The 20127-nt window shown below is 38.3% G+C and overlaps 2 protein-coding genes across 3 annotated transcripts; one reads left to right on the top strand and one right to left on the bottom strand.

Moving 5' to 3' along the window:
• Positions 1-90: 90 nt before the first annotated feature.
• pomca (proopiomelanocortin a) lies at positions 91-2758 on the bottom strand. 2 transcript variants are annotated; one of them, XM_066683158.1, is made up of 3 exons: positions 2673-2758; positions 2059-2206; positions 91-861 (listed from the first exon to the last, which is right to left on the bottom strand). In XM_066683158.1, exons 2-3 carry the CDS (start codon positions 2194-2196, stop codon positions 334-336), a joined length of 666 nt encoding a protein of 221 aa, XP_066539255.1. In that variant the 5' UTR covers positions 2197-2206; positions 2673-2758; the 3' UTR covers positions 91-333. The 2 variants fall into 2 exon arrangements, with proteins under 2 accessions (XP_066539255.1, XP_066539265.1); XM_066683168.1 differs by having other exon boundaries at positions 2059-2225; positions 2673-2747.
• A 3980-nt stretch (positions 2759-6738) lies between these two features.
• On the top strand, positions 6739-19693 carry LOC136690561 (angiopoietin-related protein 7). The gene is made up of 6 exons (XM_066662582.1): positions 6739-7146; positions 9084-9318; positions 9785-9922; positions 17513-17729; positions 18199-18394; positions 19547-19693. Exons 1-6 carry the CDS (start codon positions 6739-6741, stop codon positions 19691-19693), a joined length of 1341 nt encoding a protein of 446 aa, XP_066518679.1.
• The last annotated feature ends 434 nt before the right edge of the window (positions 19694-20127 follow it).

The following is a 20127-nucleotide window of genomic DNA, read 5'->3' as shown; positions in this document are numbered from 1 at the left end:
CATATATGTTCAAAAATCCAATTAAAATGCTTTAGCCTATTACCAACATTCAATGACACAGCATTTCTATGTACAACAGTAAGTGTTTATTGTTGATTACTGCTGGATGTACTACAAGAACAGAGTGCTATTTATTGAAAAACGCCCCCTCAGTTTTCTTCTGCATCTACCTTTTACTGTCTACAAATAGGCCAAACTTGTCAAAGAACAGAAGGGGATGTAAAAGCATAAAAACAATACCTAATTCTCTCTCTCTCTCTCTCCCACAGCGTGTATATATATATATATATATATATATATATATATATATATGATAGTTCCTGTCATATACCCTTAGTGGTCCTTCTGTCCATCTTTGTTGATGACATTCTTGAAGAGTGTGAGCAGTGGTTTCTGACTGCGCTCATCCCAAGACTTCATGAAACCCCCATAGCGTTTGCTGGCTGGGGGGCCACTCCAGCGGAAGTGGTTCATCTTATAGCTGTCTTTCTTCTCCTGTGGGATGAAGGAGCTATTCTCCATGGGGTAGTCAACCTCACCGGTGCCCAATTCTCTCCTCATCTCAGCCGGCAGAGCCTCGGCAGACTCCTCCTCCACACCACTGGTGTACACCTTGATGGGCCGGCGCTTGCGGCCCACAGGCTTGCCCCAACGGAAATGTTCCATGGAGTAGGAACGCTTGTCTTCATGCAGTGGGCCAGGTGCTAGGGCTTCTTCCTCTAGTGTGGGGGAGTAGGGCATAGTGGGTAGTGCTGCAGGGAGATCATTAGGCCCAAGGTCCAATAAAGGCTGGAGGTGGCTTTCTCCAGGGTAGAGAGGAGACTCTGCCGTTAGGTCAGTTTTGCAAAGCTTGATACAGTCCTGGGGAAGAAACACATAAAATCAGTTTAAAAACAAGAGGCAGAAGAGTATCCATGGAGTTCCATATTAATATTACATGAAGAAGCATAACTAATAATTGGTTAACAGTATTACAGCCTAACTAAATACGCATAGGTACTATTGTTTGCTTGTAACTGTGTAATTACAACTTTTGTATTTACATAGAAAGACTTCTTAGAAATAAAGTGAGGCAGAAAAAAAGGAATATATATAAAATATAACCTAATTACATTATATACAAATTTTTTCTATAACCATTTTATATATTGTTTTTTTTATATAAAATATTACTGTGCCACATTAAAAACACGGCGGTAATATGTCAGATTAATCCAGGACAACTACATAAAACCCCACACAAATTCACTCCCATAATGCCCCAGCGTCTTTTCAAAAGCTTGAGCTGCAAACACTTTTACTCAGAGCCAGTTTATTTTGTTTCGCACTTAATTACTGCTTATAGTGCTATATTTTGCCACTTATAAATGTATCTAAAAAAAAAAACATAATAAACCGGTAAAGCATTTACCAATAATGGTAAACACGTAACTTTTGAGCATATTCATTTAAAGACTGTCATTTGTAGATGTAGACAATGTCATATTTAATTAGGAATTCGGAAGGTCAGTAACACATGACACACATATATACCTATACCTATATCTATGTCTATATATTCACTCATTCATTGTCTGTAAACCCTTATCCTGAACCTATAGTTCAGGGTTGCGGTGGGTCTGGAGCCTACCCGGAATCACTGGGCTGGGGTTTATATATCACATCAGTGTTTATTTGTTATATACATCGTTATACACAGTACAACCAGCAGTGAAAAGCTTTGATGACTACACCTTCTGGGGAAAAAAGGAAACATTAATACAAATTTCTGTAGTGATCAAATGTTCTTAATTTTTCATCTATGAAAAAGATTTTAATGTTAAATTACTTTAACCCTTTAGTGTTTAACAGGTATTTTACTAGAGCCACATATGTGCCCCTTTGACTGATAATCAAGCAGCAGGATGCAGCTGTGATTTTTGAAAGTTTGTGAGCGCTCCAGTAAAACATGTAGTCTAGAAACTGTGTGTGTGTGTGTGTGTTTGTGTAAAAATTAATAAACAAAACACAGATGTAGTACCTTGGTGAAACAGAATATTGGTAGAAGCGGAGACTCACCAGGATGTTTTCTTCAGAGCTGAGGTCTCTACAGCGAGTGTTCTCCCAGCACTGAGCTTTCACAACTGTATTGCTTGCACGCAGCACAGACAGAGCCAACAGCCACACTGGACACACCATTCTTATTCCCCTGACCATCACTGAGCAGCTGCAGGGGAGTGGAAGATCTTAGTTAAAAGCAAATTCAAAAAACAATGAAATAAAGACATAAATACAAGTCGTCATCATTCATTATTCAGTGCTTTTTAAGTTTAACGGCCCTGTAATTTCCCAAAAATAAGGCATTTAAAAAGTGATACATTGAGTAATGCATATGAAAAGTATATAGGAAAAAAGACAAACTAAGTTCATTCATTAAGATTCATTTCAAGAAAACAACCATTAATTATCACTAAGTTCCCTGGACAAATTTAACTGATGCATTTTTCTATGAAGACAAAAAATATACATTTCCTAATATAAATGATAAGTGGCTAGTTTCCTTGCCTGGCTTTATTTCAGGTAGAATTTCAAATGAACTTCACAGAAAAACGACCAATAATATTAACTGAAACAAACAAAACCAAAACAAACTAAATGCACATAAGTGTATATTTGTGCATGAAATCACTCACCTGATGTGAGGAAAGATGACGAAGCCTCTGTCAATGTCCCTCCTCAGGTTCCTCTCCACTCCGACGACCCACTACCTATGAGTCTGTATGTTTCTGGTATCTGAACGCACTCTTGGCTCTTCTTTTATAAGCCCACCCAAGTGACACACCTGTCAAGGGCAAATACTATGAAGGTTCTTCTCCAGCTCTCAAGACGGATCCTACCACGAAAACCCATCATCTCCTGAACTCCATAAAAGAGTAAAGCATGACAAATTACCAATCATCGTTCAAATGTCACCAGTCATTGCAGGCTTGAGTAGTGAGGATTAACAGGTAGATGTCATTGACAAAATTGTGACGCTGATTTCCCGTATGTCATAAGGGCATCAGAGTCAGGTTACATGTGTTGAATGATTAAAGGTTGAAAATCCACATCCAATCAATTACATAAAAAATTGTTTGGCTACTGGCACGCAGGTGTTAAATCAGTCTTGTTTTTTTTTAGTTCTTAGTTAAAATTGGGGTTTGCAAAGATAATTATCATACATATATTTTATTTATTTGTTTACTTTTTATTTACTGAAATACTGTAAATAGTCTGTGCACTTGCTATGCTGGTTCATTGTCTTACACAACCCCAAAGACAAATATTTTTAAATATATTAGTTGAAATAAAGCGATCATTGTTTTAGTTTTAACTCAAACTTGTTAGTTTTTGTTGAGTTTGTCATCTGAATTTAAGAGGGTTTATATGTTCAGCGTCTTATCTACGAGGAACATGACATCAATCTCAGGTCACATAGAAATGCTGGGAATTATAAGAATATAGATAACGTCTATTGTATGTTTTGAATGATGAAAACAGTCAGAGAATGTTCGGCATGTTCCTGATGGTGTATGACTTCCTTTGTCACAATTAATTGTAACAGAAAAAAAAGAAATAAATAGAGAAATACCGAAATTGTAAAAACAGATAAAGACAAAGCTTGGAATGAGTCTTTAGAGATCAGCTATATTAATTAACGCTGCTCGGTAACACAGTTAAAGTAAGTAGTAAGTAAAGGTTATATTTTTATTCAGTCACTATTGCTTTGCTAAAGCACAAATCTCCTTCAAAACAACATGTCTATATTGGAGGTCTGTCCTTGCTGCTCTTCGGATTGGGAGCTTTGTGTATATTCCTAAGAAATGCTATGTTTGAGTGGTTCATAGAACAGAAAAGCTTTTAGTGATGAAGCACAAGAGAGATATCAAAATAAATAAATAAATACACTAGAATGACTTTTCATTCAGTTAGGAGACTGCTCACACTAAAACTCCAATTCCTTCCATGTCTCTGATATGAGACATTCCATCATGGGGAAAAAAAAACGTAAATATAATTCCTCTGTAATGTTCCTATGAGGTACCTCATGTTTCTGTTCTATGAGGTCATTAATCCCTCATTGTAATAAATGCAAGAAATATGAAAATAAAAGTACTGTATATACACAGCTTAACTTTACATTTTACACACATTAATGTACACTGTACATCAATGTTATGTGGTTTAGCAACATAGTAAAACAACCAATAGGACCAACAGCATTTGAAATAAATTACATTTCATTGTTGTTGAAACAAAACCTCATATCTCACAAACAATAATAATAATATTCTAAATATTTTGTGTAAATTACTGCAGCTAGATTTATGTTATGCCATTTTGGACCTTTTATATTGGTCCATTCCTAATAATATTTTGACACAGTGTTGAGGGCATTTTCAAACAAATAAAAAAATGAAAAACATTTAACATAGATATTTTGTTCCAACAACAATTTAATGCAAATGAATAATGCTTCAACGTCAATGACCGTCATCAGTCTGCACACATAAATATATCATGAAAGAATAGCTATTGCTGCAATATGAAATGCCTTCTAATAACTTAATAGTAGATTGATTTTTTCAATAGTAATATTTTAGTAGCACCCACAGAAAATCAATAACGCATCCTAAGAGTCAAAGTAAGGGTTTATTGGTTCATTTCCTATTCACTATCCACTTTTCCTTGTTGCACAAGGACTGGTCTATGAATCCTATTAAAGAGGATTATAGGGATAAGATGTGTCACCCCTGAGAAACATGGTTCTACTCTACAGTCTTACTTTCACAGAGACACGGAGGGAGAAATGTGTGTTCTGAAGGAGGTAACATTTTGTTTCATTACATATGTCTAGTACATTTTATTTTAAGAATAAAACATAACGCAGCATGTCAGTAGAAACCTGTGAGTTTACTCCTTGACATTTGTAAATTATGCTTGGTTTTTATAAAATATTGGTGTATTTTTGGCAGATATTTATATTTAACAATTATTTTCTGCAACAGGTGTTTTCCTTTTTAAACATCTTATGCATCTCATGAAATATCATTATAATATATTAGAAAGCACACATGGGAACACACTGTTGCAGAATTTGAAAGAAAAAAAGGCTTGTCACTGCTTGATGGTCTTTCTGAAATCCCAATGTTTGCCTATAGGTCAATGGTACATTTATATATTTGTAAGTCACCCATGAGGAAAACATGCTAAAACATGGACTCACCAGACCACATAAATATTTCCCCTGTCGTTTGGACCATTTGCTGTTAAAAATATATCCTCAAGAACATTCAAGAGAAGTGCATTGTTGCTTAACACAGTTTGCTCTTATAAATCAAGAAAAGTAGCTGGACAGTTTCTCATGCAGTGCAGTGTGAGGGCTCATAATAATGCACATTCAGAGGGTTCTGGCCTTGCCTATATGGACTGAGATTTCGGCAGATTCCCTTAACCATTTACTAATTTTATGTTCAGTACATGATGAAAGATTTAAATTCTTTGCAAATTTGCACAGAGAAATATATATATATATATTAGGTGAAGTGAGTCTAGATAGATAATTATTACTTATGATAGATACTTTATTGATCCCAGAGGGAAATTCAAGGCGTCCAGTAGCTGTTTCACCTACAAGAGTAAGATATAAAAATAAGATATATAGAACTGAATATATGTAAAACTATACTATAAGATGTACTATACATATACAATATAAGATATGAGTATCTTAGTTTAACATATATTCAGTTCTATATTTTGTTGTCTTGTGTGTGTATATATATATATATTCATGACAATAACTCATGGGCCCTTGTGTCTCTTTTTGCAGGATTACCAAAATAATAATAATAATAAATATAATTTTAAATTTAGATTTTATTGGGATTTACAGGGCACTTTTGCACTTCATTGCAGTCCAACTTATATGAGCCTGGGCCCAAAGAAGGTCTTTATATACCTTTATATATCTGCACATTTTATCCTCATTCATTTTACTGACCTGTTGTTGTGACATGTTTCACAAGGATGTTTTTGCACTAAATACATTTCCTAGTGTTTTCTTGGGCCTGTTCCAACTGTTTAAAAGCATGTATGAGAGGCAGAAAAGAATAATAATGTGATATCTTCTCTTTGTACAATTTTCAATAAAAATATGAGTTTAAATGATTTGCCCATGATTGCATTGTTTTTATTTACATTTTGCCCAGCACCCTGCTGTTGTATCTTTTTTGTAAAATTATTACTGTTGTTGTTATTACTTTCATAAATCCCAAAACTAAAACAAAAAATAAAAAGACATCATTTGGTAGACATTTGACTCCCTCAGAGACTTATATCATTTTTCTTTTTGTGTTTCAGAGATAGTCCAACTCAACATTTGGAGTCTTGTCCAAGGTATAGTGTAGTATTTCTTTACAAGCTGGAATTTGAACCCTAAACCTAATGCAAATGGCATGATGAATTCAGTATGCTATGTCATTACAAATCCTGATAAGTACAGTACATGACATAACAAAGAATAAACAAACAAAAAAAACATTATCATGTGACACAAGAAAAACTCAAGCCCATCAGTGATTTTATACATACTGTGGACAAGTTTGTGTATCTGAAGACATCTAAAGTTAGTATATGACTGGACACTCAAAGTGAATCACGTTTCTCACACGGATTTCACACTCTTATCTTGTTTGAGAGATTCCCCTCCAGTACAATATGAAGCTAACTCTGCTATACTGGTCCTTTCATCTGGCAGCATGTACTCAGTCACTAGTCCACATTGCTACTGGCGCATTTGCTCAGGAATCAGTCCCTAATCAAACACATGCAAATTATTCAGACTCTACACAAAGTGACACACACCTTATCAGCAGCGGCCTAATGCAGTGTGGAGAATACAGCAATGAAGTGATGCCGAATGGACAGTGCCGTCTGACGGCCACGCTGCCACAGATGGAGGAGCAGAGGTGTCCTGACATGTTTCGCTGCACTGACGAGGTGTCTTATTGGCTGCATGAAAACGAAGAACGCAAGCAGCAAACACAAGACCTGAAGGAGACCATCTCAGAGCTTCAGGAAGAGTTACGGAGTCACAGACACCGCATTAAAGTACTGGAGTTACAAGTGAGTGCAAAACCACACTAGATTTCAACCAGAATATGCTTCTGATTCAAATGTTACAGACAAAAAAATACAAAAATATTCCTCTTCCCATCTAAAGATGGAAAATACAAAATACAGTCTGTAATTTCCCTTGGAGTACAGCCAAACAGTGACAAACCAATGTTTCTCTACTAATGCCTCCTTAACCCTGAACAATAACTGGATTACAGTTGAGACCTGCAATATAACCACATGGTCTGTAGACAGGACTGCATGCCATAACATGGTCTAATGCGAACAAACACTGGAGACAATAGAAGTAATATTTTAGGGTGGACCATGCCAAAACAATCAACACAACAGGTACACACACAAATCCCCTCTGCTAACACCCCACCTCTGCTAAGTTGCTAATATCACCGAACCCAAAAAAAAAAAAGCTCAGGAAAATTGGGGGCGGTGGGAGTGAATGAACAGCACTGTCCTCCTCCCTCAATCTACTGCTGAGGTGCCCTTGAGCAAGGCACCGAACCCACAACTGCTCCCTGGACCGGCACTCTGGGTGTGTGTTCGCAGCCCCTAGTACACTTGTGTGTGTGTGTATGCTTGCTGCCACAGATGGGTTAGTGTACAGATATACAATGACAAATTTTTGTCATTTGAATATTTGCACATTCCAAATGCAATAGAGAACCTCTGTAGGACAAACAAAAAAAAAAAAGGAAAATAGGGTAAACATTGTAATCACAATTTAGTATTTAAAAAAAAAGAAAGAATAAAAATAAGAATTCAATAAAAAGAATAAATGTGAAAACTTATAACCAACAATTAAAATCATAACTTAAAATGACAGTGAATATATGATGAAATGTAAATAAAGAGAATAAATAATTAAAACATCATGTAAAATCATGTAGTTAGGACAATGTTAAAGTGAATTATCTTTCATTCTTTGATGCAAAATCATCCACTACATCGGCATAAAAAACTTGTCCAGTACCTGCACGGATAATGCTGATGACAGAACGGGAGAAGAGTAGCGCCCGCTCTTACATCACATGTAAACAACAATTCAAATGAACACATTTATATCATGAGCTGGTTTAGTGATATTCATGTCTCGATACTTGAGCTGTGGTCTTTGCTCATACACATCTATTACCCAAATATTACACACTGTTCCTTTAAGATTTTAAATAAATGTATGTCTTAACACTTGAAATGTAGTCTTTGCTCTATTGCACAAATAGATATAAATCAGCTTAGACTACATCTCAAGTATCAAGGCATATATATATTGAAAACAGAAGATTTAAAGGAACTGTATGTAACATTTTATCTTATAATTACAACTTCAAATCCATTGTGATGTTTCACTCACCTGTAAGAGGAAGAAAAAAACCTCTGTCATGGCTTTACTGGGTTTAGTGTCCTCTGGAGGATGGCAGAAATCCCCTCCTCCCCTTTGATTTCTATACAATGCTGAAAATGCAATGCAAAAAAAAAATCTTACATAGTGCTCCTTTAATTGCAAGGAAATAAAAATCTGTTTTGAGTGGTTTCTGTTGTGTTCTCATTGTCCATAGAGCTGCTCTCTCAAAATAATCTGCGTGCAATATGTTGCATGAATGTGAGGGAAAAAGTAAGTTTTTAAAAATAAAGTTGACAAAACCAATCTAGACCAAAAATCTCTAATTTACTAAAGAAAAGAAAAACTGACCACTTAAAGGGCTCCTTAAATAAAGAAACACCTGTATAAATACCAAATATCAGACACAAACTGTGGGGGAGAGGGGAAAAAATGTTGAAAAATGTCTCCCCTTCCACTGCTTGTGTCTAAAACTGAATCACTGTCTTTAATATGGCTGTTTCCTTAGGTTTCTTTCATTGCTTTTGAGACACCCTGAATTATCACATTTAAATCAATAACTCAATACATAATGTCCATATACTTGCAGAGTGAAGAGAAGAATGGTCAAAACTCCTCATTAGAACAGCGTTTCCATGCACTGGAGCAGATCTATGAAGAGGCCAACACTCTGTTGCACGTTCACGGTTCACTCATCTATGACATGCAGACACACATTCGAAATCTCACGATGTCTGTGGAGCGTGTTAGACGCAATCCTGGCTGCATGATCAACATTGTCCGTACAAGTCCACTCCTCAATGTACAAGAAACATTGCATCCAGGTCTGTCTTTTCCTATTATACGTGTAAGTCATGCCATTGCAGGGTTAGAAATGTACCCTTGGATACATTACATAATATTAATCAGTTGTATTATTAGTATATAAGGGAATAGGACTGCAGTTGCAAGGGGCATTTCTTGACTGTGTGTTGTACTGCACAAGGGTTTCACCGTTAGAATTATGTCATTAATTTTCTGCAGTTAGCATTTTGAAAAGCTTGGGGGCATTATAGGAAATCCAGCTTCTGTAGTGAATTTGGAAGCCATGTCCTGTAGTCCTGATTAGCAATCCAGGATTAATCTGACATTTTTCCAATATGATTTTAGTGGGGCACACATACATTTTCCTGGTGCATGTGGAACCCCTGGCTGCTGCAGTTCCAAATTATACCTGAGATACCCAATTATTACCATGTATAATTTTCTCTGTTAATTTATTTTGCTCATATGTTGTGTTGTTTCCTTCAGAGGTTCAGCATATAAGAAACTGCCCAATTGACTGTGCTTCCTTGTACTACAATGGAGTCCATAGATCTGGGATTTTTACAATCGTCCCTTCACTAGGAAAAACTCCAGTTGAGGTCAACTGTGACATGGAGATTGATGGTATGCCACTTTTTATTTCTTTAAATTATAAGTGTGAGACTGAGTTGTTAAATATGCCCATCACTCTGGATGGGGCCTCAGTCCACACGCTCATACCTTCACTTACTTTAAGAATCTTGATCAAGCATACTTAGAAATGTTACATCAAAGCATCAAGACAGTCATTGGCTGCTGAAGTTAAGCCCCACCCACCCAGCACACATCAACGAACACAGGTAAGCCATATCAACTATTTTTAACGATTATGTCTTTTAGTAAAGCACAGTTCGTCATAGAGGCTTAGAGTGAGACTACTAACTGGTTAATGTAGTGTGTGCAGAATGGGTGGGCGGTCTTAACTTCAGCAGCCAATGACTGTCTACATCCCACCTACATCACTCAGGGAGACTGAAAGAAGCGCAACTGAGAAAAGGCGAAATGAACGTCAAAACGGATTCTTCAAGTATATTAAACTCAAAATAGACAATTATATACAGAGGTATTCTGTTTACCAACCTGTTTTTATAACTTTCAATATTAATGACAGTTTTCTCAATTACAAAATGTCATTTATTGGTTATGGATTCTGTTTTTTGATTCTCAGAACTTTACAACCTATTTTGACGCCATACACAGGATTCAGTCTGTCATTACCATCCAATACCTTTGGGGTGATCTGAGGAGATGGGGATGAGATGGAGTGGTTATTATCTAACATCCTGACCTCAGTAATGCTCTTGAACGCATTCCAATCCTCATAACAATGCAATCAAGTAGAAAGCCATCCTTGGAGACAGTTACTCCAACAAAATCAGGATAAACTCTTTTTAATACCCTTCATACTTAAAAATGAGGGTTCTGCAAGGGTTCTTAATTAAAAGGAAATGGTTCTTTATAGGACCCTGAACAGTCGAAGAACCTTTTGCATGATTAATATGTTCTTTGTATAATGAAAGTGTTCCTCAGATTGATGGTGAATGTGCTATAGATGGTTCTATACTGCACCTTTTAGAAAAGGTTTTATACATTTTACATTTGGTGCAAGCATAAATAAAATGAAAGGAGTACAGTTAGACAAAGGAATAACAAATCAGTGAAAAAACGATTAATATTTTGTGACAGAACACTTATAAATCAAAAGAAATAAATAGAATTTTAAATGACAAATGAAAAATAAAAAAATAAAAAAATAAAAAAATACAAATTTAGAGTGGTTTAAAAAAAGCACAGGTGACTGGATGAAGCTGATATTCTGTGATTCGTATCAAAAATCAGCACTGGTTGAGAAGATTATGCTGTTACAATTTTATGATGCTGTTCTAATGAAACATAGATGCTAGCCTAAAGAAAATAATCAAACATCCCTGCTTATTTATGCTATGGGGTTGCATGGCAGGTAAAGGACCAGGAGAGATGGCAGTCATTGGCTCAGCAGTCAGTGCTTAAACTACCATTTTGTACCATTCATTCATGTAATGTAATTGTCTGAATGAATGATGGGCTGGATTAGACCTGGACAATAATTCAACAACAATGGCCGGCTGAAGCCATACACCACCTCCATCCATTGCCGGTTGGAAACAAGGCCTTTGGGACTTGGCTAACGGTGTTGGTCATTGACAACGGCGACGCGACACGTCGGTCAAAGTGTTCCCTCGTCGCATCTTTATGAGTATGCCTTCGCAACATTTGTATATCGGTATACTAGGGCGTTCCCCGGAGGCGATGCGCTGCGTCCTCGCCCGAGCGACGCGAACAGTGGGCTAGGGCTACCCGCCCATTGGACGAGGCGGGCTAAAGAAGTTAGCCCATTTGCGATTTGGAACGATCAACGTCGGAAAACACTGATTGGACGCAGTCGAGAGCTGGCCCAGGCCCTGAAGAACCGGAATGTCGACGTGGCCTGCATGCAAGAATGCAAGTGGGCTGGCAGTAAGGCAGTAGAAATCGCAGAGGGATATAAGTTGTTCTACTGTGGAGAGAAGGCCACCAAGAATGTAGTGGCTATAGTCATCAACCAGCCCCTCCTCCAGTGCCTATACATGGTGAACAGAACATCTGACCAGCTGATGGCCATCAAAATCGACTTGGGAACGGTTGCAATCAACGTAGTCAGCTGTCATGCGCCACAGACTGACTACTTTGCCGGAATCAGCAACAACGAATTCCTGCACCAACCAATAGTACGTGCAGACCTAGTCACCGGGTTTGTCAAGCCGATCACTACTATGGAAGTTCGAAACACGCTTAAGAAAATGAAAAACGGGAAAGCCACCCGACCCGATGACATCCCAGCTGAAGCATGGAAACTGATGGGTGATGGCGGGGTCACATTCCTCGCAGCCCTCTTCAACCAGATCGTGGCTGAAGACACCCCTCCCCAAGCCTGGACAATGAGCATCACAGTGCCTATCTGGAAGGGCAAGCGAGTGTATAAACTACCGGCCAATTCGACTGTTCTGTCATGCCATGAAAATCTTTGAACGGGTCCTGGACAAGCATATCCGCCAGGTGTTGGCGATCACGCCAAACCAATGCGGCTTTGTCAAGGGTCGTGGAACCACTGATGCCATCCATGCAGTTCGGTTGCTCATGGAAAAACATTGAGAAAAGAACAAAACGGTGCACATGGAGAAGGCATTTGACTGAGTCCCACACAAGCTGATTTGGAGATCGCTGCGCGGTCATGGCATCCCAGAAGCCTACGTGCGGTGGACTAAGCTTCTCTACCGCAACGTCACAAGCACGGTCAGATGCCCGATAGGAACATCGCCAACCTTCCCGATAACCGACGGCATCCACCAGGGATCGGCCCTCTCCCCCCTACTTTTCATCCTCTGCATGGAGACTCATTATTCATTCATTCATTTTCTGTAACCGCTTATCCAGTTCAGGGTCGCAGTGGGTCCAGAGCCTACCTGGAATCATTGGGCGCACGGCGGAAATACACCCTGGAGGGGGTGCCCACAGACACACACTCACACACTCGCACCTATGGACACTTTTTGAGTCACCAATCCACCTACCAACGTGTGTTTTTTGGACTGTGGGAGGAAACCGGAGCACCCGGAAACCCACACGGACACAGGGAGAACACACCAACTCCTCACAGACAGTCACCCGGAGCGGGAATCGAACCCACAACCTCCAGGTCCCTGGAGCTGTGTGACTGCGACCCATGGAGTTTACTCTATGCAGACAACATTGGCCAAAGCGAAACAGGGGACCGTTTGTCACTGCAGACTCGGACGCAGGCTTGGAAAGACAGACTAGACGAGAATGGCATGCGCCTGAACATCAAGAAAACGGAGTACCTCGAATGCGGCCAACAGACCGACGGAACCATCTCCATCGACGGCCAGCCCCTGAACAAGGTCAACCATTTTAAATACCTGCCAGAAGTTAGAGCAAAGATCAATGCAGCATGGATGAAGTGGCGGCAGGTTACCAGAGTTATCTTCGACAAGAGAATGCCCTACCAAGAGAATGACCTTCTACTTGAAGGTCAAAATCTACAAGTCGGTGGTGCACCCGGTGGCACTCTACGGGTCAGAGTATTGGCCAGCCACAGCAAAACTCAAGCAGGCCATGAATACCATGGAAATGAAGATGCTCATGTGGCCTTTGGGTCTGACCCGCTTGGATAGAGTGACAAACGAGCGCATAAGGAAAAGGTGGGGTGTGGCACCCATCACAGACAAGATGCGTGAATCCAGGCTTCGATGGTACGGCCATGTTGTTCGCAGCGAGGAGGAGTCAGTGGCCAGAAGGGCCCTGCGAATGGACCCGGGCGGCAACAGGCCAAGAGGGCAACCCAAAAAGCAGTGGACGGACACTATTGCACAGGATATGAAGACCGTCAACGTCAGTTCCGAGGATGCCCTTGATTGTAAGAAATGGAAGAAGGCATGCCGAAAAGCGGACCCCAAACCAAGCGGGACATAAAATCGCAAAGAAGAAGAAGAGAAGAAAAAGAAGATTTCAACATCAATAAATATAATTGCAGTATAAAATGTATCAATAACAATTATATGATTTTATACACATTTTCAATATTTCATTATACATTATTCACAGCATCTGTCACTGACTGACGGTCATTACAGGGCACTGCCATCAGTTCATTGCACGCAGATTTAAAGTTAGTTTAAAAATATAAATATTGACAAAGACAAGAGGTTGTTCTTTGAGGGTGATTTCATGTTGCTTTCAGTTCTTGGCGGCGTTTTTATTGTTCATATCGATATCACAATTATATCGTTATCGACCAAAATTACGAGATATATTGTGATAAATTTTGGCCGTATCTTTCAGCTCTAGTCTGAACTCACTGGGTGCAGGGTGGGAATGCACCCTGGAGGGGGCACCAGTCCAGGCCAACGCACACATTCTCTCACACCTATTGACAATATTGAGAAGCCAGTTCACCTACCAATGTGTATTTTGCACTGTGGGAGAAAACTAGAGCACCTTGAGAAAACCCATACAGACACGGGAGAACACACCAAACTCTTTATATACAGCCACCCAGAGCAGGCCTGAGTAGTAGGTTTCCTCCCACAATCCAAAAACATATTGATATGTGGACTGGCTTTGCAAGAGTGTCCATATGTGCAAGTGTGTGATAACATGAGAAAATGGCACCGTTTGTGTTCTTCCTTCTGCTTGTGTTCAGTTCTGCTTCGGACCTACAAGACCCAGAACAGGATGAAGCAGCTACAAAACTGAATGAATGAATGAATGAATGAAGTCTATGCCTCAGAGTATGCAATCCCAAGGAGGAGTAAACGAGGAAGAGTATATTTCATTTGGATTAAATGTATTGAAATAACTTGCTAAAATAATTTAATAATTGTATTTTATTATTTTCATTTGAGATCATGTGTCTCAAAGCTAGAATATTAGGCTGTTAAAAGAACACTAGGTAGTATTTTTACATTAAAATTACAGTACAAAATCATTATGATGTTTCACTGACCTTGTAATAGGGAGAACAGAACCTCTGTCGTTGCTATTCTGGGTTCAGCACTGCAGAAACCACACTATGTAACTTTTGGGGGCAGGCAGGAAACCACCCCACCCTTGATTTCAGTGAGGTAAAAGCTGTAGGGGGAGGCCAAAGGCCAAAATACCAAATATATTGTTGCTTTTAACCAAAGGTTCTCAAACTTTTTCTATCATTCCTCATCTCAGACGAAGAGGAATTTCCGCACCCCAAAATATTACTTATAAGCTGATTCCTATGTAGAAAAGGCAGTAAAATACTGCATTTATAATGATGCGGAACAGCTTTGATTAACATTAACGTTAGAGACGCTGTGTCCCAAACAACACACTATGAAACTTTACATACTACACTACAGAAAGCACTGCTAAGGGTGGTATATCTGTATTTTCATACTTTTCAGAACAGCAGTGTGCAGTTTGGGACATTGCCAGAGACTAACGTTAACTTGCTGCATGTTTAAAGCGCTTTCTCATAAACACAGTTAACTGTTTCCCTAACAGTTAAATTCAAGCCACTTTCATAACTGTAGCGATAAATATCCGTCATTGTTATCTGTTGTGCTCACGTTACTGACCTCAAGCACTGAGCTGATAAAAACTAACTTTATAAACCAGACTCTGACGGTGAATAGGAGGCCAGTGAAGCTGATGATTGGAGCACCTTTAGCTAGTGATATATTTCAACAGGCAACTGTTGATAAAGAATTGCTCATTTCTCCAGATTCTTTGCACCCCACCTGTCGTACATACACGACCCACTAATAGGGTGTGCCCCACACTGTGAGTAACGCTGCTCTAAACAAAGAATTATTCTGTGATATACAGTGTTCCCTCGTTTATCGTGGGTGTTACGTTCCAGGACCACCCGCGATAAACGAAAATCCGCGAAGTAGGGATGATATTTTTATTTAAGTATTTATACTCTATTCTAAGGCTTTATAAACCCACCCCAAAACCTTTACGCTACATAAACCTTCCCCTTTTCCCTAATAACCATTCGTTTCAGAGAGAAAATATGCACTATTTACTGTAATTCGTAATATTTTATGGTTTACAACATTCCTTTATTGTTAGAATTAATATTTTAAATATATTTGTATACATTTTGGGATTTTTTCATGTAAAAATTCATCAAATATATATTTTATCTGCCGATCGAGTTCCGAAGAAAACCCGCAAAATAGCAAAAATCCACAATTTATTTTTCCCATTAATATTTTACAAAAACCCGCGATGCACTGAAGCCGCGAAAGATGAAGCGCGAAGTGGCAAGGGATGACTGTATGTATACTATATGGACAAATGTACTAGAACACCTGCACATTACACCTACCCAGTAAACAAGGAACGTCCCTGGACGTTCAAAATAGGTCTAAAAGTAGTCTGTCCATCAAGGACATATTTTAAACGTCAATGGATGTCCAAATTCCATCTTAATAAATTAGTTAAGTGGTGACCAATCGATAACGTTAGTGGACGTCCAAAATGCGTTTTATACAAGTAATTTATTTCGGGACCAATTAATAACGTCAATGGACGTCCAAAATACGTCTAATAGTTGTCTTTTCAATGTCTGTGTCTGGACGTCTTCATTCGTTCATTTTCAACCTTAAGAGAACGTTGATTAGACGGCAGTCATTACGTTATTTCAATGTTGAATCAACGGCTAAATGTTTACTGGGTACAGGGGTTGTATGATATCCCATTCCAAATTCATTGTCATTAATTATGGATTTGGACTCCCTTTTCAGCTATAACAGTGGAACCCTCCTGGGAAGGCATTCTACAAGATTCTGGAATGTTCCTGTTGGAATTTTTGTTCATTCATCCAGGACATCAACTGTCAGACACTTTTTGGGCGAGAGGGCCTGACATACAATCTCCATTCTAGAGATTATCCCAAACGTATTTGATAGGGTTGACAATCAAATTCTTCCACACCAAACTCAACCAATCATGGACCTTTCTTTGTGCACTGGGGCACATTAATACTAGAACAGAAAAGGGACCCACAAAACTTTGTTCCCATAAAGCTGGAAAAATACAATTGTCGAAAATGTGCTTGATTTTAAACTCCTAGGGCAATAGAACTAAAACAAACCTGAATTCAAAGATTAGAAGGTGTGTTTCAACACTTATATTTAGATACGCTCAATTAAGATGGAGAGTAATAATTAAAAAATCTAATAAAGTTACAACATTTGGGAATATACTAACAACATTATTCAACAACTTAATACACTGCAGAATGGAACTTCAACAATCTTGGTCTAATTACATTTATAACACAAAAGGTCTGACAGTAGTCATCAAACAAACCTAACTGATTTTGTGGATCTAAATTATCTCAAGAAATACTAGTAACATAGATGCATAATAAATATTAAATCTGCTACATTGAACATGGCATGTTAGTGTATGATTTTTCTGTTTGCTAAGTTTAACCTATTAAAAAAATTAAAATTTGTACAAACAAATTTTTACACTTTAAAAATATTCCTCAAATAATTTGACCAAAGGCAGGCAAATTATTCCTCAATGTAAATGTAAAAATTCATGGAACCCTAGAAGTGTTAAAAACGTTCCTTCTTTACTGTTATGAAGGTGGTGGCTGGACCATGTTCCAGCGTCGTCAGGATGGCAAAGTCAATTTCAATCGCAAGTGGGCGGAGTACAGAGATGGCTTTGGAGACCTGAATGGTGAATTTTGGCTGGGGAATGACCACATCCATGAGATTACTAGCCAAGGAGATTACTGCTTACGCATTGACCTGGAGGACTGGAACGGCAAACACAAACATGCTCTCTACCAAAGTTTCAGGTGAGAATTTTCTCCACAAAGTAGTTTAAAGTTCTCAAACAGTGAAAGCTTACGAAGGCTTGTTTAATAAAGTTCACACAAAAGAGTAAGAGAAAGCACCAGAATATTTATATCTTCAAAGTAGTGTATTTCAGCACTTCCAAGTGGAAAAATGGATTCCGATAAAAGATGAGAAGTAGCTTATTTTAAAAAGAAAATATATCTTTTTACTGGGGGCTCAGAGCATGCTGGTAGCTTCTCTGCATAACCTTTCCCCCTAAGATCTCCACTGGCACTGTATATTATATTTAGTGTTTTAGACATCAGTAGTAGATGTTAAGACCCTCAGAATGTAAAATCTGATTGTGGATAAGAAAAAAAAACTGCTCATAGATTGTTACATTTAAATTGTTTTCAGGCCTTTCCTTTTCTTGCAGCATGATGAAAACCAAAAGAGACATGGCTAAGCTGTTATCATTTACTCCTCCAGGATTGAGAATGAGGAGAACCAATACCGTTTGCATGTATCTGGTTTTAGTGGAACAGTTGAGGATTCTTTCTGTTGGTACCATGACAAGCAGAGTTTCAGCACACCAGACACAGGCAACATCTGTGCTGAAATCTCCCATGGAGGATGGTGGTATCATCAGTGCTTCTTTGCCAACCTGAATGGCGTGTATTATAAGGTACGGGGCACTTGTAAAAAAAAAAAAAAAAAAAAAAAAAAAAAAAAAAAAGTATGCGTCTACAATCAGCACCCAGGGCAGGTATGATTTGGGTGGTGGATCGTTCTCAGCGCTGCAGTGACACGGATGTTGTGTTGGTGTTGGTGTGTCCTGTGTTGGTATGAGAGATCAGACACGACATCGCTGCTTGAATTTTAAAATTTTGTGTTCACTCACTGTCCCACAACAAGGCAGTTGTTCCTAATCCAGTGATCATATTCTGTATACCTGCCATTTTGGATTGATTGACTGTTGCTGATGTGTGGGCCAACAGGGACCAAGAAAATAGCACAAACACAAAATGCTTTGGTTGGGCAAAATTAGCAAGACACGAAGCACATGCATAGATGCAAAATAGTTATTTGGCCTAATTGATGCTATTCAAATTACATACATAACTGATGTTATGTATGTGCCTCAAAGAATCAGTGCAGGTTTTTTTTATTTATTTTACAATTAAAAAAAAATTCATAGCCTTAAATATATTTGTTGCTTTAAAACTAATTATTACACCACAATATGGACAGTGGTATTGCCCTACATTAACTGAGATTTCTCCAGATTCCCTGGAATCTTCATTACACAGTACAGCATATGGTGAAAAACAGACTTAAATTAGTGCATCAATGCCAATGGATTAGGAAAACCTATCTTATCATTTGATCAGCTCCACTGATTTTACATGAGCACATTTTAGTTCTACAATGTGTGTGTGTGTGTGTGTGTGTGTGTGTGTGTATAAACCTGTTCTTCTACATTTCAGAAATTGTGAATTTATTATTTTAGTTATGTTTTATTACAAGTCTTGACATGCTTCTGTCGAAAAAACACAAAACCATATGTGGGCCATTATTTTGTTTGAAAAATTGTAGAAATTTATAGAAAAAAGAGATAAAAATGAATATTGGAAAGTGGGGAAAAAAGAAGAAAAACAGGTTTCATATGACCCTACTTTATTTAATGCAAACTTGCCCTGAGGAATGTTATGTTAAAATATACATTATGACTATCGTATTAAGGTATGTTTTAAACCATTATATGTTATTAACGTACATTATTATTAACTAAGTATGTATAAGTATTCATAAATACAGTGTTTTTCTTCACCGCCAGGGGGGGCGTTACTCTGCCAAAGGGAAGAATCTTTTAGGGCCAGATGGCATAGTGTGGTACACCTGGAAGGATTCAGATTACTACTCCCTAAAGAAAGTGACCATGATGATCCGCCCACGGACCTTCAAGCCCCGTCTTTCTCCATGAAAACTCAAACGGTCTAAGACATCAGTGTAAACTTAACCTCAGATGTCAACAAAAGTCCTGTTGTAGGATGGGAATATCGTCATCAGACATTACTTAAAGTGTTTGTTTGTCTTTGAGGGTCTTTAATCCTACTTGCTGCCAAGGTTGATATATTATCTCTTAAAGGCAATGTCTACATTTGTGGAGGACCTCTGTTTTCATGTTTTGTTATGCTCAGAACCTCAGCGTTTTTGAAGGTAGACATTTGAGGGAAATACATGACTGTTGTTTGTATGAGACTGAACATACAAACATGTCTGTAAGTTTTTATCCACTGATTGAAACACTGTCTGTGTTTACTTTGAGGCAGTTAGAGGTCTCCCAAATTTAGAGTCAGTTCCATCCAAAACCCCAAAAAACAATCAAACAACATATCAATATTACCCACCAATGGA

The sequence above is a fragment of the Hoplias malabaricus genome, chromosome 1 (assembly GCF_029633855.1).
Source record: "Hoplias malabaricus isolate fHopMal1 chromosome 1, fHopMal1.hap1, whole genome shotgun sequence".
Classification (NCBI taxonomy): Eukaryota; Metazoa; Chordata; class Actinopteri; order Characiformes; family Erythrinidae; genus Hoplias; species Hoplias malabaricus.
This window is presented reverse-complemented; position numbering and strand designations above follow the sequence as displayed.

Bases quoted from the DNA above. Each gene is read 5' to 3' on its own strand.
- LOC136690561 (XM_066662582.1), top strand. From the start codon at position 6,739: ATGAAGCTAACTCTGCTATACTGGTCCTTTCATCTGGCAGCATGTACT. The intron at 9,923-17,512 runs GTATGCCACTTT...ACTGTTATGAAG, and splicing joins CTGTGACATGGAGATTGATG to GTGGTGGCTGGACCATGTTC. The intron at 17,730-18,198 runs GTGAGAATTTTC...TTACTCCTCCAG, and splicing joins GCTCTCTACCAAAGTTTCAG to GATTGAGAATGAGGAGAACC.
- pomca (XM_066683158.1), bottom strand. From the start codon at position 2,196: ATGGTCAGGGGAATAAGAATGGTGTGTCCAGTGTGGCTGTTGGCTCTG. The intron at 862-2,058 runs GTGAGTCTCCGC...TTTCTTCCCCAG, and splicing joins GCTCTGAAGAAAACATCCTG to GACTGTATCAAGCTTTGCAA.